This window comes from Leuresthes tenuis, unplaced genomic scaffold (assembly GCF_036924035.1).
Source record: "Leuresthes tenuis unplaced genomic scaffold, fLeuTen1.0.hap1 SCAF_3, whole genome shotgun sequence".
Classification (NCBI taxonomy): Eukaryota; Metazoa; Chordata; class Actinopteri; order Atheriniformes; family Atherinopsidae; genus Leuresthes; species Leuresthes tenuis.
The window spans coordinates 9,091,333-9,115,590 of NW_027325357.1; the positions used below are offsets into that span (position 1 = coordinate 9,091,333).

A 24,258-nucleotide genomic window follows, 5' to 3' on the forward strand; every position below is an offset into this window, starting at 1 on the left:
CTAATAGAAATAATAAAAACTCTTTCCTGAAATGTATTTTGTTATTAGTGCTCATGAAGTATCTCAAAATAGAATTTATTTTTAAACATTGGTCTGTTTTTAAGCTTCAATTAGGTTGCAGCTGACACAAGACTCTGACCACACTCTGACTCTGAGGCTCAAAAAATAAGAATAATAAATAAAACAAGACTTTCAGTTCCTGGTAATTATCTTCATTTATGCTCTCCAATATTAGATCTCAGATATTTGGAGTTAAGAAATGACCTGTTCTAACATAATGTTACAACTGTCCTACTTAAAACTATCAATACATGCAACTTCCAGGATGAGTGAATTCAAAACTAATAACAGCTCAGACCCTGAACACAGTATATTTGCACATACAGCCACATTTTCACAGATTTTTACACATTTATATAGATTTGTATATACTTGTGTTTTTCCCAAGTATTCCTAACTCCCACTGCCAGATAGGCAGTATCTCCTCTCCTGCCAGTTGTTATAGCTGAAGAGTTTAACAGCACCTTCCATTTGATTAAGTGTTCTCTCTTCTGCACTACATAATCACCTTTTCATCTGAAACTACCCTAAAACACTCAGTTATATGTGATTGACAGTTGATGTTTTAAAAATATTTTTTTCCCCCTGAATGATTCTGAATGGCTTTAGAGTCCCTGTGAACTAAATCCGTGCGGTCATGTCCTTGTGTACACAATCACACACACTCTACAGCCCGCCTACTCCAACCACTTCCTCCACAGCCATCACACTTGTGCTGTTCTTTCACTCTCATCTGATGTGCAATGTCTTACCATCACATGAAGATCATACGTAGTGTACTGCAACTAAAGAGACAATCCCACCTGGATTCATTCTCAGTGGATAACAATTAAATCCCCCTCGTTCCTCTTTCTGTCTGTTTTTGGTTTTAAGAAGAGGTTTTTAAAAAAAGTTTTTGCCTAATTTGGACCACAGCACAGCTGCATGCAGAGGCTCCAGCAGCTCAGAAGCAATGTCATCTCCACTTTCTCACAGCAAAGATCAGCCACGCATCAGAAAGTCACTTTCTGACTCTTGTCCAGCTTCATCCAGTGCCAGCACTAAGAGCCTGAGGGTAAGGTCTGATTATCTTTAATCTTTCCACTGCCTGTTTAGTTACAGGAAATGCCTTCCATAATGCAAACACTGACTTAACTGTCATTTAAGAAAAACGAATCACAATCCCCAGATATATTTTTGAATGTTGGTGTATAATTACACTCATTTATTGAATTCATATTTGTTCTTTTAGCCTTAATGAAAAAAGATTAGTGGCTAATTTAAGCCATTCTTTCCTGAAAGTGACATGTCACAATTTCGCTATTAGCTATACGTGTGTGTGTTTAATGTGTCGTATGATCTCCACTGAAATATTTTCTGATTGAAAGATGTACGTAAACTAAAAATTTCACATTAAGCATGAGTCAGTCCACAATTACTCACACGATGCAGTACTTTTGTAATGAGTTATTTAGTACGTTAATCATATCAAGATATCATTATTTTGTCCAGTATAGTGTAATACTTATGACTTGACAGAGTTAGATTATATTTTTATTTAAAATTATTACTATGTACGTCAGAAACATTGCATCACAGCATAGCTGTTAGCTCATATTTAAACCTTTTGAATAGTCAGTAATCAAGTTTGTCCATGAGCAAGGAAGAGGAAAACCTGCAAATGGCTCTAAGAAAGTCTAATTAGCAGTTACGATCTTATCTGTTTACATAAACTATGAATCAACTTGGGCAAAAAAGATGGAGTGACACAAAAAATGTCAGTAAGGGAGAGGAAGAGTGGGGAGAGAAAACAGGGGGTGAAAGACAGGATGATGAGGAACAGAGAGCTTAGAGGACTTGCTTGTGGGAACGCACAGTATTTATGGATGTTTATCTCTCTGCTTGTCCTGCGGGAAGCTCACATTTTCCACTTGGGAATCGCTGGTCAGCAGACAAAAAGTTCCTCATGGGATCTAGAAAGGCTGAAGGACAGCACAGAGGACAAAATAAGACAAAATCCCCAAAAGTAACTTTTCCATCAGCATCTGTTTATATGTGATCTTGCTTAATCAAAACCAGAGCTTTTTCCAACACTTCAGGAAATAATTAATAACCATTTACCAAACATATCCAAGCATCCAGAGAGAGCCTTTAAGGAGATGACATCAGAGTCTGGTGAAGATCCAGACATCTTGTAAATGTCTGAACGGAGGCACAGTGTTGTGTTTACACACAGTGTCTGTCTCTTCTTTACAAGAATCCACTTACAGTCTCTATTAATTTTGTTCGACATGAATTTGTTTAAGCACTGGTCACAAATCTGGTTTTTGCTTAGGGCTAAAACATTTTCAGTGAATTAGGTGTCCATGTTTAGGAGAATAGAATATATTGAATGCAAGTCTGTGAACCATGTTAGAAGTGATAGAATAAGTAATCCAGAGAATGTACATTTCTCTGATATATTCAAAGTCAGATATTATCTATAACTTAAAACAAGCTGATTCTTAGCAGAAATAAAAGCAATAGGCATTTAAAGATTTGGATAATGGATAAAGAGGGAACAGTATGGGGCAACACATTACTGTCTACTGTGATATACACATTTTATATATATATATATATATATAATATATAAAATGTGCTAATGTTTGGTAGTATTTACCATGTTAGCTTAGCATTTTAGCAGTCTTACTTATCAGATACAGCAGAGACTAATGGACATGTTATTAGATTTTTTTTCTTTTCTTTCAAGTAATTGGTTGTGTAACTATGTATTAAAATTAATCTGTTGTTTGCACTAAATTTCTAATTCAAATTATTAATTCCTTATGGACAGAAGTGGTAGACTGATCTTAACTACTGCAAAGTTCTGTTAGCCTAGCATGGTATAAACCCTTCAGGTCTCATGAATTAAGCTTGAGACTCACCCAATTTATTTTTTTCTCATAAAAAAAAAATAAACAGACACAACTGGTAGGGTCAAGGTGTAAAAAGAGACTACATATGCAGGACACAGCAAAGCAACAAGGAGATTTTCAGACCAATCAGGAAGAATGTGAGAAACATCCATGCAAATATTTATTAATTTACTGTGTTGAACCAGACTAAGAGCTGAAGTAAAAACATGGCAGACCTGCTCTTCTCCTGTCACTTAGGTAGCATTTAACTTGCCCTTCTATGTAATTAGCGGTTTTACAGAGAGCAGTATAGATTACATCAACCTCTTGCTTTCACTTAATTTAAATTTATATCCAAGTCAAGACGGTTTTTATTGTGATGTAATTCATGGTACAAAAACACATATGTAAGCTATACATATGAGGACAAATGTAAAGAGAAACTTGAAATACTGAGTGGAAAAACTTAATGCAGATGCTTCAGTACAGAGCTCCGAGAGCCACTGGTTTGTTGAGTATAAAAATGATACACATTCGCCTTGACAGTCACTAAATCTCAGTTTAACAACTCTAGACTGTTCAGTTGGGTTCAAAAATGCTCTGCAAAAAAAAAAAAAGTGGGGAACATCCTTTGGAATAACATGGCCTACTCCTCTAACACATATTCGAAGAAGATTTATATCAGTGCATAACATTTAGGGCAATTCATTGGAAGAAATGTGATGTAGTATTCTTAACTATGCTTTAATAAGTTTGGAATAGCTTGAAAATAAGATATGCTGTGTTTTTGTTACCTTGTTTCTACAGTAGCCCAGATCACACAGCCAAAACACTGATTCTGGAGCAGACCTTTTGTATTTTCTTAAGCCACAGAAGTTTGGCAAGTCCGGGTGAGGCAGGTGGTAAACAGTCAGTATCAGTCTGCAACTGCATAGGATTTAATGACATCAAATTTAATGACATTAACTCCTATGCAGTTACTCTGGTCTCTTCTCACTTTTCTCTCTCAGGATAACAGAAAAAGAGTTCATGTTACAATATTTCGTGACGTAAGTTTTTTTTTTTTCTCGTCCTTTTAAAGGAGTGTGATTTGTTATCATTAAGCTGTTGTTAAGTTCTGCTCTTTGGTTTGAAAGTCTCTTAGGACATAAACCATGTAACTTTTCCAACTTTAGCAGGCAATAGTGAACAAATTGAGAGGGTCACTGCCAGAGTTACTACCTTTTTTGGATGTGTTTAGTTATCTGTGCTTGTCAGTTTATATAAGGGATCATTTCCTCTCTCCTCCTTTAACTTGCTTTGGTATGTCAGGCTCCCATAAACCTTTAAATGGAAACATTAAAAATGCCTTGGAATTCTTGAAAATGGGACTCAAAGATATTAAGATGGCATGCACTCCATTTTACACTGTAGATCTAATGAAATATGTTCTGTGCTCACATTGATTGCATTTTTACAGTATTATGCAGTGGAAAATGTGTAGTATTATTTGTTTTTAAGGTTTAAGCTGGAGCAAGATGAAGTTGAAATGTTATGATAATCAAAAAATTCTTTCAAAAACTTATAGTGGCTCTTATATTGCATTTTTTAAACAGATGACACCAAGTTCTAAAACATTTCTCCTCTATTTCAGCATGAAAGGCTGTCTAGGTAAGTTTCCTCAAATTTGATTTACACTGTCAAACCAGGAAAGCCTTTCATATGTGGCCAGTATGGCATATGACATATTAAACTACAGTGGGAAGACTTGACAGAAAAGCTCTCTTACGCCTTTAGGCTTGGCTCATCTGGGGTGTCTGATGTCTCCAACGACACATCAACAAACCATGCCGAGTCCTACTTCTTACGAAGGGAGAACAGACTGTCTGCGAAAAAAAAAGCAGAAGAAGAGACCATGAACAGTGACTATAAAAAGGCAGGTGATGTACCATGAATGTTGACTGAGGTGAAGTAACAAGGCAATGTCACCGGCCACTCAATTCAATTCAGTTAAATTCAGTTTACTTACACAGCACCAATTCATCAACAAGTCATTTCAGGCCACTTTACAGAGAAAGTTCCAATTCAATTTACAGTTTAATTGAAATTCATGCCATAGAAGATGGATAATTATTTTTGTCATTTGTTCAATAAATCGTACCAAATTTGACTGCAGTCTTTTAAATTATACTTTAGATATGTCCCAAAAACGAGATTTCTTTTACATGGTTGAGAAAGAAAAGAATCTTTAGTGGCTTCCCTAAGATACAATCAAGACGACAACCAAATGAGTAATTGTAATATTTGATGTCCATTTGGCTTTTATCTTTATATCTTCTCTCTCCGTCTGTGCTCTGTGAAAATTATGCTTAGGAAATCCTAACATGTGCACATTTTTTTAGATGTATGAAAAGGCACTGGCCACCAATCAAAGGCTCAAGTCCCGACTGGAAACAAGTAAACAGGAACTCGCCATGATTCAGGATCAGCTGCAGAAAGCACAGGTACCGTTGTGTGCAAGTCCTGAATCTTTGATGTGAAAAAAACCATAAAAATGCAGCTCCAGTATTTAACAAAGAAGGCTATGGTCTTTTTTACTGATGATTTTTCATTGCTGCTGAAGGGAAGATCAAGTGATTGCAGCTCCAACGTGCTTGAAGCAGAAAAAAAGGTAAGGGCGTAACAAGTAGCTTTTATGTATTTTGATTAATTTATCATAATTATGTTTATCAAATGATCTTCATAGGAAAGTTGGAGCCTTAAAAAGAGGATATCAGATATGGAAGAACAGTTAAAGGTAATAATTCATTAATACCTCATATTTGTTACCTTATTTTTTCCACTATCTTACATTCACACTATTTAAAGTAGAAGATGGTACAATCTCCCATACTATAAAGGCTTTTTGGACCCAGCAATCAGTCCAAACTATGTGAAGTGTTTGTGAGACTTGGTGCCATAGTCTAAGCTGTTTTGTCTACTATGGTTAAAGCTGACATCATTTGTCACTATTCTACTCTGTTGGCTGTCGAATGGGTGAGCACTTTGACACAGCAGCGAGTGAGCCATCAGTATTCATGGTAATGCTCACAACTGTCTGCTGTGTTCTGCCCAAGAGAATACAAACAAAAAAACCCTTGTTTTTCTGTGAATGAAAGGACTTAACAAACAAGAGAAGTTAAAGATAGACTTTCAGAGAAAGACTGTGGGAGTTGCATTTTGAGTGGGCATGGGTATAAATACAGGATTGTTTTGTCATGATAAATCATCCGGATTCATCCAGCTCAGACTATTCTTTATTGTGAAGTCAGTTCTCTCTGTGGATGTGAAGCAGCAGCATCAGATATCAGAATGTAATTGTAAATGTAAAATGTAATTTTTGCTTTGAGTGGCTGGTTTGTTTGGTAAAGGCACCAAAAACACTTTGATGGGAACTTTGTTGATGATGTGCTATAGCTGCTCGCTGCCGTTTTATGTTCTGTGAAATTGTTAGGTGTTTATGAATGTTAAAGTGTCATCTTCATTATTAGATGTGGTCTAAGGTTCTGCGAGTTCAATTGGCAAATACAATGACTATCGCCATTTTTCCTTGATTTGGGGAAAAAAAAAAAACTTGTCAAAGTTTATACACAAGTAATAGTGTACAAAGTGTACAACATGTAAGTATCCATCATTAAACACAATGTCACTTTAACAGCTATTTGTGAACCTGTCAAGAAATGTAATTATTGGATGTTACGGGACATGACTTCCCCTTCGCTGAATTGGCAGTTAAAGTACCTGAGTTGCTAATTATTAATAATATAATGTACCTAAAGTCTGCTCAAAAAAGTTGCTTGATATTGCCAGGTGACATCACATGAAAATTAGCATATGGATGGCACAGTCACATCATATTTGCATTGTGCTTAGTTCCTTCCCTTTATATCTGGTTTGTCTTCTGCTGTCTTTGCTCACATATTATGTATATTAATACAGCCAAATTACCATTGAAGCTGCTCTTATTCATTATTTTTTGTCTCCTGTTGTCAGTGGGTGAAAAAGGTTTGAAATTGCCACTAAAAAGTGACTACTTTATGTGCAGTAATTCCAGCTACATTTACATGTACAATGACCTCTCCGAAAGAAAGTTAGAAACAGAAGAATGTCCTGAACATTTTCTCTAAGTTGTAGACATCTGCCAGCTGTTGTGTGATGGCTGCTACTCCACTTCCTGTACTCTCTCTCGCTGGTGACTCTGCAGCTGCATTAGCTTGAGTGAGCCTGCCGGTTAAGTACTTCTCACAAGAAGAAATGGCTCACACACAGCAAGTAACTAGATCTTACACATGCAGAGCAATACTGGTGACTTTCTTCCCAATTAATAAGTAGGGTGTATCCTAAAAGTCACTAGTTGCTTTTTTGAAAATAAAAGAAAGTGACTGACTTGGTCTGACAGGAGCTAAATCTGGCAACAAATCCCCATATCTGGCAACACACAGTCAAACCTTAAACGATTTTATGGATCTCAGAGTTTTTTTTCATGGAATAATCTTCTAAATGTACAATTTTGAAGAAAGCAGATAAGTTTTTAGGGAATTGCTGATGTGGGACTTCCCTTTCACTCAATATTAATTTACTTTTGGGCAACCTAAAACTAAATGAGGTTAAAACATTAAAAACCTATTTGTAAGATTCATCATGCTTTGTTCTATCCAAACGGATGAAGAGCTGGATTACTATTATTAAAAATCATGTTTTAAAGTCCTGGAATCTCGTCTGTTTAGTGGTTTTACTGCTTAGCATGGTTTATAATTAGAAATATTCCAACTGGAACAATAATCTCTTCAGATTACTGTAAAATCTGAAGATGTTTAAGTATTTATGTGCTTTCTCCTCAGGTTAAAGCAGAGCTGAAGATGGAGAACCAGAGACTGAAGGATGAGAATGGAGCTTTAATCCGAGTCATCACGAAACTCTCCAAATAAAACAGGAAGCAGGAGGGTGAGAAGAAGGAGGGAAACAGAGCCATATTTATATTTATGTCAATAATCTTTGTACTTTCCAGGCACAAATCAATCCTCTAAACAGCAGTTCTCAAGAAATTCTGGGAGTTAAGTCCATTCGAGTGACTGTCAATGTGTAGAATAGAGGTGTCTTTAAAAGATGGTCCTTCCTCTGTGCATCAGCTGTTCATTCATGTGAAGACACATTTTACAACCGCAAACGATATGTGCTGTATATATAGTAGTTACATATTCCTAGACTAGAAATACATTCAGCATTTATTTCTGGACATTCACAAAATAAATATATGCCTATCTATGTTTCTGTGTTTTTCTTCGCTCTGTGTTCATGAATATACTCTGCAGGCAGCAGAGGAAGCAGTAACATCTTTTGTTCTAATATACTACTGTTAAGGACCCATTTAATCAGGTCCATTACAAGTCCAACGCGAAAACCTTTAATTGTACTTACCGTAAGTCTAAATAGAAGAGTATCCTTAAAGTAAATAATAGGTTTTACCTTTAATGGACATATGATTATACATATAATAAAATGAAAGCAAATGCTCAAGGAATGTACACAAACTTCATATTTGTACTTAAGCACAGTATCTGAGGATTTTCAACCACCAGTTATACAACGTTATAGTTATATCAGCAATATTGATTCCTGCAAAACAGGGACAAAACACAGCAGAGATATTACTATGGAATCAGCAATATTTGGTTTACTCCACATGAAGACCCTGAAAGACAGCCCTGGACTACCAGGGACCACAGATGATGGACAGGCTACAGTCAGTTTGTCATCTGTGATTTAGGAGATTTACCTTGACGGATAACCACCAACAGGCTTTTCTGCTTACATTGGAAAAAGAGAAAAACAAACTGAATGAAAAATTGTTGCCTCTTTTGCTACAAGCTCCAAACCAAACTAGAAATGCATGAGAAAGATCAAATAATTGTTTGAAAGTGTTAAGAAAAAGCCCAACCATTCTCATCTCAAGCTCGATTAAAGGGATCATTTAAGACATTTTATTTTATCATTGGAGATTTAACACTAGATGAAGGGATGGTCAGAATGATTTAGTATATTACAAGTCCTGAAGTTAGTCTAATCTGTGTGTTTGTTAATGATTCTTTTGTTTTTGTTTACTGTCATTGCGCAATATGACATGCATTCATCTGCCTAAACTTGAATTAAAACAAAGATAAGTGTAGTAGTTTTTCAGCATCTTAGTTTGGTTTGTCCTTCAAAACGATTGTGGGCTACACTGCCCTCTATTGACCACAAGTGGAAACGCTCCCTCTGCACACATTTACACACCACACAGGACAAAGCTACTTAAAATGCCTTTATTTTCTATGATAACAGATCGACAACACACAGATATGACCTGGTTCCCTTCACCTCTACATAGAGTTATTTAAATGTACACATCTTTTTTCTTGTCTTTTTGTCAGCATTTTTTTTTTCTTTTTTGCTGGAAAACATGGACTTTGTAAAGAAATTTAATCATGCAGTTCACAAAAAAGGCACAACTATTAACACACTTCCACAACAAGACAAAACAAGACTCAAGAGAGACAAGCATTTGCCTCGTCTATGTTGCTTGGTACGTGGATACATGAGTGAGTAGGATCAGGTCTTTGGATGTTCTGCATTATGGCTATGTTGACATAAGAAGATCAGGAATGCAGAGGAACTGTTATTGAAGCAGCAGGTTGGCAGTATTGCATTATGAATGTTGATTCCACGCTGTTTGGGTCTGTGCTTGTGAGACCCAGGAAGACAGGGATTTTGTTGTCTGCACTGCAGCAACAAACTAATATAATTTATTAAGAGAAGTACAACAAACAAACATGGGATCTGTTGGTCCTTTCGCAAATGCACAGAATCTGGTGGGATATAAAATAACTTCAGCAATAGCTGCACTGACACACAGTGAAAAAAAATATTGTCATGAGATGCCTCTTCACAAATATATCTTAAACTGACACACTGTCCACATTAAACTGTCTCCATCTCAGCTCCTTGAACAAGGAGGCACAACTAATTCATCATCTAAATGATGACTGTCATAAAGCTTTGGGTTGGAGGAAACAAATTAGAAATGTTAGTATCTAAGACCATAAGCAAGTGTCACACCGTCAGCTGATCCTATTATGATCCACTAGTTGGATAGTGTGATATTGATTATTGGACTGAGCTACAAGAGGACAGCATCAGTATGGTAATACTTCATGTAAGAATTTTGCGTAGTGAATAATAAGAAAGTCTGTCCAATGTAATATGCAAGTACAAAGAGAACAAGTGTTATGGATTGAAATAAGATGGCGAGGTACAATTTAATGATGTATAAAGGAAAAGGGGTGACAAGTCAGATCTCGATTCAACAATCATCTGGCAGGAATGAATAAAGGAAACACTTACGGTACACCGAAAAAGAAGAAGTTTGAAATATATACAGTCTACTGTCTAGTGACAAACGCATACAGTGCAACCAGAAATGAACAGTAATTAGTTGTTGCAGCCTGAGAATATTGTAACACTGCATTTAGTATAGACAACACAGAAACAATGACAGAAAAAACTCACAGTCATGCAGTATTTCGAAATGTTTGTGGATTTTTTACGTGACACACAAAGCAAGCCCAGATCAATCATTGTGAACCTTAACATGGAGTATTTAGACACTCATTCAGTCCCAGTCAGAAAAAATACATACACTCTGCAATCAGTGCAAACTCTTTTTTTTTGCTATATTTTATTATAAAAAAATTACACAGAACACAAACACACATTCACAATATAATTAGAGTTTCTCTTTAAAACATGCTACTATTTACATCATCTTGTAATTACATGCTGTAGCCTATTAACAGATCTGCGCAATGCATTATTCTAACAATAGAAAGATGAAGCACTGTGGATAAACGGGTGTGCAGCTGTTCACCTTCCTTTAGATACCTCTAACTATATGGAAGCCAGAAATACTTCAGCAAATTTCATAACAAACCGAATGCTGTACTCTAAAAATGTTATCATTACTGAGAGTTGATGTAAAATGTGAAGAGTGTAAACCCCCCGAGTTTTCAGAGATCTGAATTTATGCGGCTTAAACTCCCTCAGTGAGAAGACTGAAACGTGTTGGCCTTCAAGACGCACATCTGATATTATCTTTCACATATTAAAAAGAATCTCTAAACTCTCCTGATTACTATCTTTTTTTTTTGCAGACCCCGCGTAAGAAAAGTGTTGTGTCTTAGCGAAACTTAAATAAGATGCCATTTAACACTATGAGGCAGGAATCACTCGTGCATGTTTCAGGCTTTGGCTGTCTCAATTTTCATTCACTTTACATGGGGTGACGTCTTTCATTTATTAATTGAACTGTGGGTCACTTACTTTGTTTTCCTAGTGCTGTTCATGATAGCAAAAAGGTCGACTTCTCATCCATCGGGTCCAGCAGATAAAATGGTCAACTGCATGACAGATTGGACCGATGATTCTAAATGTTGAGGGTTAACTAAAGTAACTAAAAAGTGATTAAAATGTTGCTGTCAAGTAGATTTTCCATTTCTTTTAACTTCTCCAACTTGTCATGAAAAATCTGGATGTTTGAACAAATGAATGCCAAGTACTGCTTTAATGTTTGTATACAACTGTCTGATTAACATCATGTATTCTTAAACCACATAAGCAACCTGACAATCCTTCTAAATACTTTCAGAAACTGTGTATCCAGTGGGGTACACATACTTATGGCTGTGAATAACTTAACTTTTCCTTTTTTTGAAACATTCATCTGTAAACTATGTTTCTGTGTTTAACTCTGGTGTTTGAATGAGTTTGTCTCTAAAATCTCAGCAAGGTCAACAGAAATGAATTCAGCTCTGAATGCTCAATATTTTCAATACTGAAAATAAAGCTTTTGCATTTGGAAACCTTGAAATCTTTTACTCTGGAAAAAACAAACAAATGGGTTGTCAAACCACTTCAAACCATGTCCAAAAATTCACTACAATTAAAATTTCAACATTTTTCATAATGATTAAAACACACAATCTGGGATTCAGCTGTTTTTAGTAAACAATTCATTGTGTCTTTACTTGCCTTCAAGCCTTTGTACATTAGACTAACACAGTATGTCTGTGATGAATTTATAACAAAACCATGTGGCAGCACTTTGGCTCCACCATCACAAAGTCTGTGTTCTGATAGAGCTATTCAACATGAAATACTGCAAGGCATGACCCATGCTCAGTTCTGCAGCTCTACTTGGTTCAGGCAGATGGTCCAAGATATGTTTGTTGTATTGCACGTTAGATGTATTGCAGCAGATGCCATATTTAGACTCTACAAACTTGTATTTCATACTTGAATTCACATTCTTTAAAAAAAATTTTGAAGCTGCATCTTAAATTTCAGATTTTGTTTTCTGTAAAAATGTTTCGTCTCTGAAGGAGAGTATGGGAAAAACTATGCTAGTAAAAGACATACAATCAGCTTAATGTAATCCAAAATAAATGAGCTAGATGGCACTGTTCTTCGAACCAATGGCAGAATTCTAAATGAACAAACTTGTTGAGCTTTAACTGTTTTGAGCATAAGTGCTGATCCTTCTGGTGTTCTTACTTCTTCAGTAGATAAGTAAGATTTTACATCCAAGTCGGATGTCAACACAGCTCAAGCCAGAAATCTGATGGCACATTCACATTATCCCTGACAGCTTTTAAATGAAATACAACCTCTCAAAGATAAACAAAGAAATCTATCGTACGTCTCAAAGTGTCACATCAGGAAGGCACCCTTGTATTCCTCTCCCACTTTAGATCTGTCTGCAGAAATGTGTGTTGAACATAAATGTATAGATGTGACCTCATGGCAAGACAAAACAGGCAACAAAGATCAGACAACTGTGTCATCCCTGATATACTGATGATAAAACAAAGACAGATTTTGCTTGAAAAAAAGTTGCAACACTGATCGCTGATTCATTGACTTCAACCTGATTCATTCTTAGTTAAATCTGCTTGCTTTAATAGATGTAAACCGACTCTATGCTCGACAATAAAGTACTTTCTATTGCGGGTTATAGCACAATTATTAGCAAGATACAATACTGGATGTGGTGAGTGCAGAGCAGTGGGTAGGTAAGTAAAGCATGCTCTATAAACTAAACTAAAGCTTTTTATCCAGCATTGTCTTCACCAAGACTCTTATCCTGTGGCAGCACCCTAAGAATCAGTTTCTAAGTTTCTTCAAATGAAAGAAAGACCTAAAGTCAATCATTCACGAGCTGCTCACTTAATAACTCAACACCTTTCTTCTCAGCTTACCCTAACATGTGAGATCCTGTGCTAAAAAATAGTTTCCTTCGACTTAACTATGAATGAGAAGATATTCTAAGATGTCTCTTTTTTTGCTGAGCAGGATTCATGACAATTAGTCATTTGTTCAGTCATGGAATTCATGCAAAGTAGGGACAGGGGGTTCATTTTCTGAGTAAGAGCATTAGCTGGTTGACGGAGTGTGTTACTTCTTTGCATTCAGGGATGCAAGCTGACCATCAATTTCCTCCTCAGGCTGCAAAACATGCCACTGGGCAATGGGGCGGCGTGGGTTAGATAGCATGTCGGACCAGTGCTTAAGACCTAAGCCAGTGGCCTTGCTGCCAACGAAGATCTTTCCGATGGCGTCGTTCTTGCCTATCTTGTCGTAGTCAAACACTGTGACTGCCACCAAGATTTTCTGGGAAGAGAGTAAGGGAAAAATTGCGATTTCTCTGTGAGTTTCCAAGTTTTTCCTTTGATCTGCAATGTTTCTATTCATCTAAATGGCTTTGTTGTGAGTTTGTGAGTTTTGGATGTCTCAAATCGTATGAAACAGAATAGAATCTGATAAAACATTTGAAAAAATTGTAAATTGTAAAAATTGTAGAGTAAGTCTCTGTCCATCATGGCCTTGTTACTCAAGAACAAACTTTTTGACTAATTTCATGTAGGAACTATTATCTTTGGACAAAACATACAAAGCTTTAAAACTGTCCAATTCACCACTCAACATGGTATCAATTTGCCATCAGCTTTATTGTTCGTGAATTGTTTTTGTCCATAATGTAATAGGTCGAGCAGAAAAAGCTCAGTATTAACAAGCTTAAAGGTAACATACTTCGCATAATGGAATTTGATTTTGGTCAATATATCTATTCCCATTGTGTGCTTCTACACTGTGACAAAAACAGTAGTCCAATTGAATTGCAAAGGTGACCTATAACCACAGCTACACTTAACTCAGCATGTAAACGGACTGAGTAATAGCATCCTCGTAACCTGATCTGCAATTTTAGGTATAAACTCTAGAAGCTAGCAAAGTCAAACTAAGATTATCAATATCTATCCTGCATGACTGTTTTTACCTTAACTATGGTGCAGTAAAAGGGCCAAAATTAAGACTGTTGAGCACTCAGCCAAGGCTACATAAATTTAGCAGGAGGATATTTCCCTGCTGAAGCCAGCTACTGATCCAACCAGTGATAAGTTGGCACTGGTCACTGAGCAGTGAGCGGTGGAAAATGAGCAGGCTAATTTAAATTGGCCGATAACTTGTGTATCTAACGCTGTTAATAATCAGATCTTATATTGTCTCAGCAGGGATTCAGCATGGCTCATGACAAGCATCTGGTGACTTACTGAATTAGGTACTCCCTCGGCTAAGTAGAGTAATAGCATAGTGAGGCTGTCTTTTAGCATTTCAAGGATGGGAACCATCACGGGAAGGCTGACAATCTACTAATTGGCCTACCATTTTGAAACCTAGCTTGCCAAACTAAAAGTATTAACTGCTGAGTTGGCTGGTCCTCTTTTGAGTTTTGCAGCAGTTAGTCTCTCCATTCTAATGCCAATCTGAGACAATAGATGATCTTGCTATTAGATGCATGAGTAGCTACCTTCTTATTTGTCCCCACTGGCCACACAATTACCAATTACTTCTTATCATTGGACAGATCAGCAGCAGGCTTTGTCAGGGATATAGCCACCTGCCAAGTATATGACCTCTGAAAATTGCTCAATAGCCTTAATTCTGGACCTTTCATTGCACCAAACATTATAAATTTAAACCACAGCACAAAGACAAAAAAAACGCAGAACACAGATGCAGAGACCAAACTGGTTGGTGCAATTGCTGCAGCTAATGATCTCTGGCTGCCTGTGCCAGAGGTGACTGGTGGATGAAAATCGATGGTGTTCTTGCCAAAAATGCCCCCAAATGTCACCTGAAACTGAATGTCTTTGTTGCCAGAAATAGGACCTAATATTGACATTTGCAGATGACTCGGTCAAAGGGATTTTATCAAGTATCCCTGCTTGTCTAACTTTCTTTCATCAATCTGGTGCTTCTGGAGACTTTTCTTTCACAGATCAAACCATGACCAGTTTGACCAAATATTAATTGAGTGTATAGCCTTAACCACTGTTTAATTATTATCATATTATCTTTCTCTGCACAGTAATATGACTGACAGCTTTAGTTGAACAGAGCGAAACAGTTCCCACATGAAAAATGCCAAAAAAAACCATTTGTGGATAAATTGAGTAACCAGTCCTGGAAAAGGGACACTGCTGCTGCAATGTCCAATGCACTTTGCATTGGGAAATGTTTTTAACACTATGGACACCACACGCCAAGTGCAATTCAATTTATTCTTATATTTCAGAAACAAATCCACATCTCTTTTGATATTTTTCAAAACTTGGGCAATTTGATTTGGAGGTACAATTTCACTTTACAGTCTTGTATTGTTAAAATGTGAGTGGAGATTGATTTGTAAGACATCAAAACATATCAATTAAGTTCAAAATTGCTGGTTTGACATATACCGTACCTGCATCTGTTCCAGTGGGATTTCAAAGCTGAACGATTCATTATAATATGGATTAAGCGTGTTTTTCTTCACTGTTGTCTTCTTTTTCTTCAGACGCTTACCCCCCTGCAGCAGTTGGATCTTTACATATGGATCTAAAAGGGACATCAAAGAAACAACAACCTATAAACTCTTATGCTCCCATTCCTTCCTATTTTCTGTAATAACCTCTTTTCTCGTTGCTTGGATAAAGAAATTGGTTGCACTTTTTAAGCAGTAAAAAGTGCAACCAATTTCTTTATCATCACATACAAATTCTAAATTATTGTGCACTGAAGAAGTTATCGTTCTGACCAAGTTTAATAATGATTCATATGTAGATATGAAAATGCAGTTGTTCTTTTTATTAGAAATGTATTAGGGAAGTTTTAAACAATCAATGTTCTCAATCATACTACCTCCCAACAAATATGCAGTAATCTAAAACTTGTTTTTTTGAAAAATAATTTAGGCTTTTTTTCTACCAGATAAGCCGCAGGCGTCCATCTTCTTCAGGTTCTTGGCCTCCAGGATGCAGACGGTAAGCTTCCCGGCAGTGGGGACGTAACGGAGGGAGATGCAGATGTCGCCAAGTTTCTCAGGCTGAGCAGCAGCCAGCACAGAGATAAAGGAGAAAAAATGACGAGTAGACATACTCATCAGTCAACTGCTTGTTTTCTGACACGTTCGCACAAAACTGTTGACTATCTTATGCGTTTTTTTACCTTGTGGCACCGCTGGCACTTTATAGGTTGCCATTACACATTTTTTTTATTATTCTGAGCGTAAGCACATAGCACTACCAGCATAACTACTGCCAGAAAATACAAAAACTTTGTTTCTACACAAAATAATATTTGTAATAAAAATTCCTCAATCTGATACTTCATGAGCATACAGTGCCATCACTATACATTTCTGGATGTATCGTGATAAGTGGTGCACTACTGTAAGAAATAAAGATTCATTCTTATTGCTGATATGACTGTGCACTTACATAATACAGCATCTCTTAGCAATTGCAAATTGCTGAATTAGCTGAATTTCCTCTAAGATCGAGGATATTTTGTCTCTAAAATTGTATGATTGTGGATTATTTCACATTTGGTGAATAAGTGAGTTCTCTTATTGCAGTATCATGGTATATGTCAGATTGACAAAAACAAGACTACAGTGGCCACATCAAACATAATAAAGGGATATATAAGCTTGTGTGATGGTGCAGCTCATTGTAAATTTCCTCATTTTTCGGAAAACTAACAAGTTTCTAGGTGGATATTACTTATCAAAAGCACCATTTCATAATTGTTTCATGGGATTTGTTGACAATGTAATAATAAACAATATCAGGGCCCTGTTCTTTGGAATCTGAAAGCATGACTCTAATCTGTTTGATTTTGAACAGCACCTCCTCTTGATCAGCACTCTCCAGGTCCCGCCACTCTTCGATTGGCCGTCCAAGGTCAATGGTATTCATGGGGATCTTCACCTCTCCAATGACGTCATGTTTGGAAAACCGGTCATAGTCATACACAGACATGACCAGTGTCTTGCCGCCAAGCTCCTCATAGGGCAGCTGCTTGACAGAAACAATACTGCTTGAACATGATTATCCAGACTTTATTAGAAGTACTTAAGAAAGGAAATCATTTGAAAAGAAGCTGAATGTAAATGATCTGCCTGTATCTGAGATAATAACAAACAATGTGCCTTTGAATAACACAAATTAAACTATATGATAATATTTCTCAAATGGAATCATTTTAGAATAAGATATTACATTTTTCCTCATTTAAATGTTGAAAATAATTACAAAAGTAAAAACCTTTTGATTTCAAATTGTAAGAAGTTTGTCAAATAAATCTTCACAGTGAGACAGTATATGTGGCTCTAGATACGACTTTGCCTCTGTCTGAGACAGAAGAGACATTCGGTTTTTAGAATTCATTGTTTTGCCACTGCAAATTAGCAGAACGAGAGAGCTTCAAGCTTGACCCAGAGTCCCTTTTTAAGTCTCTGCGGGGTTTATTAGTGAGAACAGCAAAGAGCAGCATGTATGCTGAACAGACCAGTGGATACAGACAAACCTGACACAACAGTCAGGATGATGGATACACAATGCTTTAAGATGATCATTTTTGCATTTTATTTTTATGCAGAAACACTAACTTGCTCACTTACATCTACTCTGCGATCATTATCAGATCTATGTCCCTCTTTCTTTGTTGCTAAATGTAGTTACATGTGGGCTGGATGCACACCTTTTCTGCACCAAATCTTGAGGCCATAACTATTTCAGCTCCTGACTTGAAAAGTCACAGAGAAACTTACCTTGAAAACAAACGTCTCATTAAAGACAGGGTTCAGCGTTTTCTTGTGCACCTTGGTGTCATACTTCTTTTTCTTATCAGGCAACAGTAAGACTTTAACATAAGGATCAGAGGTTCCACCAGAGTCCATGGACATAAGGTCTGCAGCTTGAAGGATGCCAACTGTGAGCTGTGAACAGAGGATTTGACAGGATAGTACTGAACAATAGTGCTGAAGACAGAGTTTTATCAACAAGAAATCCAGCATTTGTGCCAGACTGCTTATATAACATGATCTGACAATTTAAACCTCGAAATCAATCACCACAAACATCTTGGTTTACTGGAAACATACTTAATGTCAGGCAGTTTGTCAAATGGCTCATAGTATGATAACTTGGATAAAACTATTATTTTTAGTGACATTTAGTGACATTTTGTAATTATGTAACATTATGTAATATTAGCAGAATTTCTTTTTTACAGATTCTGCTTAATGGTGTATTCTGCTTACTTTTTATAAATTAATGAATTAAAGATGTCATGGTCCAACATTTTTAGTGTTACATCCATTTTCTTCATATGATGCTGAGGCCATTGCTGGAATGATTCAAGTCACAGAATATTGGATGACACACGTCTGTCTATCTGCCTATGCCACAGCTGCTGAAAAGTTCATCATCTCAGGGTTTATTGTTTTCTCTAAAAAGTGAGCAATTTTACATAGAACCTGTCCACAAATTCTGTATTGATCAGGTGTAAGTTAAGCATTTTTGGGAAAATGCGCATTGTGACAAGCTAAGATACAGAAATATCTGTCTATTTGTATTTTTTTGTTTTCTTTGAGCCAGAGTCGGAGAGTTGAAAAGTCACACTGCTGCAGCATGGCGTAACAAGTTCTCCAACTGTGACGGTCATATAAGTCATTTACCCATAAACACGGCTCATAATGGCATCAAAGTATCACGATTACAAGCAGCGTCAGGGAAATATGACTTATGTGACTGTCTCCAATCCAGAGCGGTTGTTCTCAAATCTTTCGTTTAAGACGCCAAAGTCCTCTTAAAGAGGATGGAACGGGGTAGTTGGAGCTGCATTTTCAACCATTGGCCTTTGTGTGACGTAAGATTGAGATCAACATGTGTTCCATCAATAACTCGAAAACACTTTTGTCACTTCCTGGTTGGGTTTAAACAATAACAAATAATTGGTTAGGGTTAGATCATAGTTAGGTCTAAAATTCTTCTAAATATTCTTTTGCAAGGCAATTGTACCGTTTCATGTTTCATGATGAAACTTTTTCACTTCCTGGTTGGTACTGATCACAGAATACTAACAAAATACTAACTTGAAAAAAAAAATCTATTGCATCTGCCATGACTCCTAGTTTCTGATTGGCTTGCTCAGTCACATGGGAGTCGGAACAAGAAAAAATGCCAGTTATGTTACAAATGAAGTGTGGAAGCAAGGAAAGTATAGCTGGACCAGATAGCCTTCTCCATCCTGCTATCCACTTGTGTGAAGACTGATTGAACTACCACCATATTGAACCCTCATCTTACAGTGTTCCTAATCCATTTCTTCAAATAATTCCTGCAAATCCTGTAAAATTTCAGGCATAACTATCAAAGAAAACAACATTCAAATTCTCAACAAAAAATATAATCAAATAGATTTCCACCTGTAAAACTGGTCTTTATTACTACAGAACAATATTTATATTAAGGTTTAATAAAAGTGAAGTTATAATGACAACAACAAACCTTTGTGTTCTCAAAATCATAATCTATAGAGTATTGCAGCTTCCCCAGTTTTTCTTCCTCTTTCTCTTCTTCTTCTTTCTCCTCCTCTGTGAGTCCGGTCTCTCCCTCATCATCATCTTCGTCATCCTGGTGTTTCTGTGGTGTAAAGGTCGCAAAAAAACAACAACGCTGAATTAAAAATTACATAATCAGGAACCATTATGCAGAATTCCCCATTAACAGCCAGCATGCCACAGACACTGGAGCTCCAGGAGTTTTTACAAGGGAGATTCATGTTTTGGTTACTGCTTACCTGTATCACACCTGATAATCAAACCAGGGATTTATAGGTGAAAAAAGAAATAAAGAATTCTCTGCTGGTAACATAAATAGAGGGTTTCTCTTATTTAAATATTCTCCTCAACCTAACAGTGTTTTTGGATCGGTGGGCAATTCCTTCGACATGCTTGAACAGCACTGTGACAGCCAGAGTCAGTGGAGGCATTGTATGCGAGTTCCACTAAAAGGGGTTATAAATGTCACTACTTTCCAAATGGAATTAGAAAATGGGAGAGTTCTCTTGTTTTCCAAACAGTAAAGTTTTAGATTTCACCAGATAAACAAGGAGATCAATTTGGAATAAACCCCTAAGGAACTAGCTCACAATAGCAAATGCATATTAATACATAAGTATTAAAAGAAAATGAGACATAATATTCAGGGCAAGGAGATATATATTAGATATGATACACCTTTAACTTGGATCACCAGCCAAATTGCCAAAGTAAAACATAGTCAATATAAGCTTCAAGAAACCACAGATACATATAGACTAATTGTTGACATGTGCACTGATATCCTGGTTATTTATTGCACACATAAACATGCTGCCTTCTGAAACCTGAGTAGTCATTTACTGGTATTGAGAAACCTGGATATGCAGCCTCTAGTACTATAATATAAACCAGGATACAATGGCATCAAGAAGGTTTTTTTGTTTTTAAAGATCATAATGACTGGGATGTTGAGTAATTAGACACAATTATGTACATGATCAGTAACCTCATTACTTAACTGAATGTTCACAGCATATGAATTATTATTTGTACTTCTCATGTGCCATCTAAACACCCAGACTAAGATCTATTTGTCATGCAGCCTTGTTCATACTGAGCCTCATCTTTACAACTATCATGTTATAAGTAGACCAAGAGCTCATTAACATCTTACCAGCTAACTTTGATATCTATTCGCAATGATATTCCTCTGGTCACTTGCTAGCTAACTGCTCTGCCTTCATTACAAAATCCCTGGTTGCCATAATTTGCATAACAACTAATGTTGCATATTTGCATTACTAAGGAATAATCAAATGATTATAATAATAATAATAATTTTGTGAAAAGCCAAGTTGAAACACAGCAGCCCTGATATTAGCGGGCTAAGCATGAACTAGAGGACTGTGTTGAAGTTCCGTAGAATCTGTCTCAAATCTGCGGTAGCAGGTGGTTTTAATGTTGCTGTGGTTGAGATTCGGTGGTCACAAAATAAATAACAGTCCCATTTGTGACCCTTGCTCAGTTACTTAGCTAGCTTTAACCACAGTGAAGGCAACAAACAAAGCTGAGAGGGAGATTAATGCAGGACTTCACGGTACCAACGCAAAGCTAAGAGAGTCATATGTCAGGACTATTTTCTCTCCTCAGAGAGAAACCAGAGTTTTCTCTCCGTATTAAACATGTTTAACACACAAACTAAGAGGGGAAGACAGTCCCATACAGGGCTCTAGAGTTAAAGGTTTAAATGGAGCACAGAAGCAAAAAAAACTATAACAGCTTTTTTTAAGGTTTTCAAACTCGAAATACTCCTCAATTACTAAAAAAACAATGGCACACGCAGAATAAATCCAACCTCCAAATTTGGTCTTCTTTAGTGGCTTATGAGGGACAAGCTTAATAAAAAGGAAAATGTCAAGTTTATACATATCTGTGGTTTCTATAAATACAAAATGGCAACATTTTATTCTGTCAACTGAGTTGTACTTACAGACTGTAAATAATTAAGCCCTAAACAAGATAGAGATAAACTCCACACTCACTCCTTCACAATTTAGTATAAATTCCAAACATTATAACCTATATGCCTCATTTAACCCCATAATAAATTTGGGTCAAAAATGCCATCATAGGAGTAGATGGTTCAGGATTAAAGGGCACAGCCGGCTATGTGAATAATGCAGAGTCTTGTTGCTGCAGTTATTTCTGTAATTGAATAAGAGTCTCCTTGTGTGACCTTGACTTTGAAATGTTTTCTTTCTGGCCATCCAGTGTCTCCACATCCTACCTCCTCCTTGAGTATTACAGTCAAAAATAACTTTTTTTTAGTATTCTGTTCATCATGCAGTTTTATCATCACAGTTTCCATGTCTCCCAACCAACCAACCATGCCCTTTATCACATGCATATATTAATAGTGTTAACAGTGCCTTGCATATCATCTTTGAATCCAATACTTTTCATATTGGTGTGAGTTACAGTTACATTGTCCAAAGAACAATGTGTTAGATGGTTAGACTCTCCTCTCCTGGGTTTATGGAGGACATCATAGCTTTCCCATTGTTACATTCTCAAGCTATCATGACAAGATTAACAAAATGGGGGAGACTAAAGATAACAATAACAATATAAAAAATAAATAAAAAAAAGCAAAGGAAGCTACGACTTTCATTCCATGAAACCCCCCCTCCGCCCCGGGGGCCAGAGAGCATCAACGTGAGCTATCCACCTACCGTAGAGCAGGAGTCCACCACAGTCAAGGCACATACAAGACAGACACAAAGCGGAAAAAAGGAGGAGAGCAGAGAGAGGAAGAGATTCAACTCACAAGACACCAAACACGCTACAAAAAAAGAGGCAGTCAACACCACCACCACAGTTATGAAATGAAATGACACACTTTTCTTGGGTTGAGGTCAGTGAATCTACTATGTGCACACAATAAACTGATTACTATATTTAAGTCAATGGAGATTATTATCAGCTAATGCTTTACCTACAATATACTTTGCCTCCAAACTCTCCTGCAAGTTTCACACCCTCATCAAGCTTTTTACACTGATAACTTATTAAGAAAAACACTCCAATTCATGGTGCTCATCATTCTTTGCCACCTCTTAACAAAGTGTGTCATTTTTCACCACGGGTCACAATGGAATACATTGCACGTTTAAACGACCACAACAACATCAAATAAATGGAGGGAAAAGGGCTCTCCTTGTGTCCTCTACAGCCTGGGCTAAAAGAGCTGCTGGTGAAAGATTAAATGTAGTTAGCCAAAGTCAAAGAATCTGAGCAAAAATGACAAAAAACTTCAATAATAAATTGTTGTGGTAAAGAAGGAGCAGGATGTCAGCCAAAACATTCCTGACATTTGATATGTAGGAAGCAGGAGGCGTCATACCTCGCCACCCTGCATGTTCTTCATGTTGAAGCCATCCTTCCCCTTCTTTCCTTTCTTGTTCTTCTTCTTCTTGCAGCAGCATTTTTTTATTATACAGAAGCAGCAAGTGAGGACGAGCAATGCAGCGACCACAGCAATGGCAATCAAAGCCCATGGAGGAACTGTCAATTTCAGAACAAGAGGTTGGAAATGAACAATTCAGTATCCTCTTATTGTGCAATAAAGAACACTTTCATTCGTGGCAGTGTTACTTACGAGGGATTTTATCGATTTCATTCAAGAACTTGCTCTTGATCTCCTCAAACATGTCATTCTTGCTGATTTCTGTGTTGTTGGAACCAGGAATGTCCGGTGCAGAGGTGGAGATCATAGCCGGAGAAGGAGCCATGATCACAGTGGTGGCACCGGTGGGCTCAGCAGCCGCCACGGCCTGCGACTTTCTGAATAAGTTGAACTTCATTGTCAAAGACTAGGTGTAGGGTCCCTGAGACACAAAGTGATCAGACACAAAGGAAAAAAATATAAACAAATAATCTTTTTTTTAAATGGTCAAAAGGTAAGTGGGGTGAATGTCTTACCTAAAGAAAAAATCTCATGGATTACAGTTGGTGAAACGTAATGACTTAAACACATTAGTGTGACATATCAGTCTGTGCTGTGCTGTGTTGTCTCATTGTAAGGAGATTGTTCACTCACAATTTCAGGAGGATAAACACACATACTGTGATGAAACATTCATCCATCCTTTCATTTTCTATACCTGCATAATCCAACTCAGGGTCACAGGGGAGGCTGGAGTCTATCCCAGCTGCCATTGGTTGAGAGGCGGGGTACAACCTGAATAGGTTGCCAGTCCATCACAGTGTGATGAAACTGTTAACTTCTTAAGATCAGAGAACTGGCCAATGATTATGGGGTTATTGACTTTGATTTATAAAGAT

The 24,258-nt window shown here is 36.9% G+C and overlaps 2 protein-coding genes across 10 annotated transcripts in view; one reads left to right on the forward strand and one right to left on the reverse strand.

Annotated features, from left to right (window-relative positions):
- Positions 1-770: 770 nt before the first annotated feature.
- LOC140304101 (protein phosphatase 1 regulatory subunit 12B-like) lies at positions 771-8,219 on the forward strand. Of its 3 annotated transcripts, XM_072383097.1 has the most exons (7): positions 771-1,114; positions 4,570-4,586; positions 4,713-4,851; positions 5,318-5,418; positions 5,535-5,586; positions 5,662-5,712; positions 7,796-8,219. In XM_072383097.1, exons 1-7 carry the CDS (start codon positions 1,013-1,015, stop codon positions 7,880-7,882), a joined length of 549 nt encoding a protein of 182 aa, XP_072239198.1. In that variant the 5' UTR covers positions 771-1,012; the 3' UTR covers positions 7,883-8,219. The 3 variants fall into 3 exon arrangements, with proteins under 3 accessions (XP_072239198.1, XP_072239199.1, XP_072239200.1); XM_072383098.1 differs by lacking the exon at positions 4,570-4,586 and having other exon boundaries at positions 4,696-4,851; positions 5,318-5,419; positions 5,539-5,586; XM_072383099.1 differs by lacking the exons at positions 4,570-4,586; positions 5,662-5,712 and having other exon boundaries at positions 4,696-4,851; positions 5,318-5,419; positions 5,539-5,586.
- A 1,018-nt stretch (positions 8,220-9,237) lies between these two features.
- The window catches only part of LOC140303074 (synaptotagmin-2-like), a 34,088-nt gene continuing 19,067 nt past the window's right edge, over positions 9,238-24,258 (reverse strand). For 4 of the 7 annotated variants that reach the window (XM_072381681.1, XM_072381683.1, XM_072381684.1 and 1 more), the window contains 8 exons: positions 23,573-23,801; positions 23,318-23,478; positions 19,880-20,014; positions 18,139-18,306; positions 17,216-17,386; positions 16,293-16,410; positions 15,790-15,923; positions 9,238-13,655 (listed from right to left, as the gene is read on the reverse strand). In XM_072381681.1, the coding sequence (XP_072237782.1) occupies positions 13,440-13,655; positions 15,790-15,923; positions 16,293-16,410; positions 17,216-17,386; positions 18,139-18,306; positions 19,880-20,014; positions 23,318-23,478; positions 23,573-23,777 (1,308 nt within the window). In that variant the 5' untranslated portion in view covers positions 23,778-23,801 and the 3' untranslated portion in view covers positions 9,238-13,439. The remainder of the gene's footprint in view (positions 13,656-15,789; positions 15,924-16,292; positions 16,411-17,215; positions 17,387-18,138; positions 18,307-19,879; positions 20,015-23,317; positions 23,479-23,572; positions 23,802-24,258) is intronic. The other 3 variants (XM_072381685.1, XM_072381686.1, XM_072381687.1) reach the window with 3 other exon arrangements.

Bases quoted from the DNA above. Each gene is read 5' to 3' on its own strand.
- LOC140304101 (XM_072383097.1), top strand. From the start codon at position 1,013: ATGTCATCTCCACTTTCTCACAGCAAAGATCAGCCACGCATCAGAAAG. The intron at 4,852-5,317 runs GCAGGTGATGTA...ACATTTTTTTAG, and splicing joins TGAACAGTGACTATAAAAAG to ATGTATGAAAAGGCACTGGC. The intron at 5,419-5,534 runs GGTACCGTTGTG...TTCATTGCTGCT, and splicing joins GATCAGCTGCAGAAAGCACA to GAAGGGAAGATCAAGTGATT.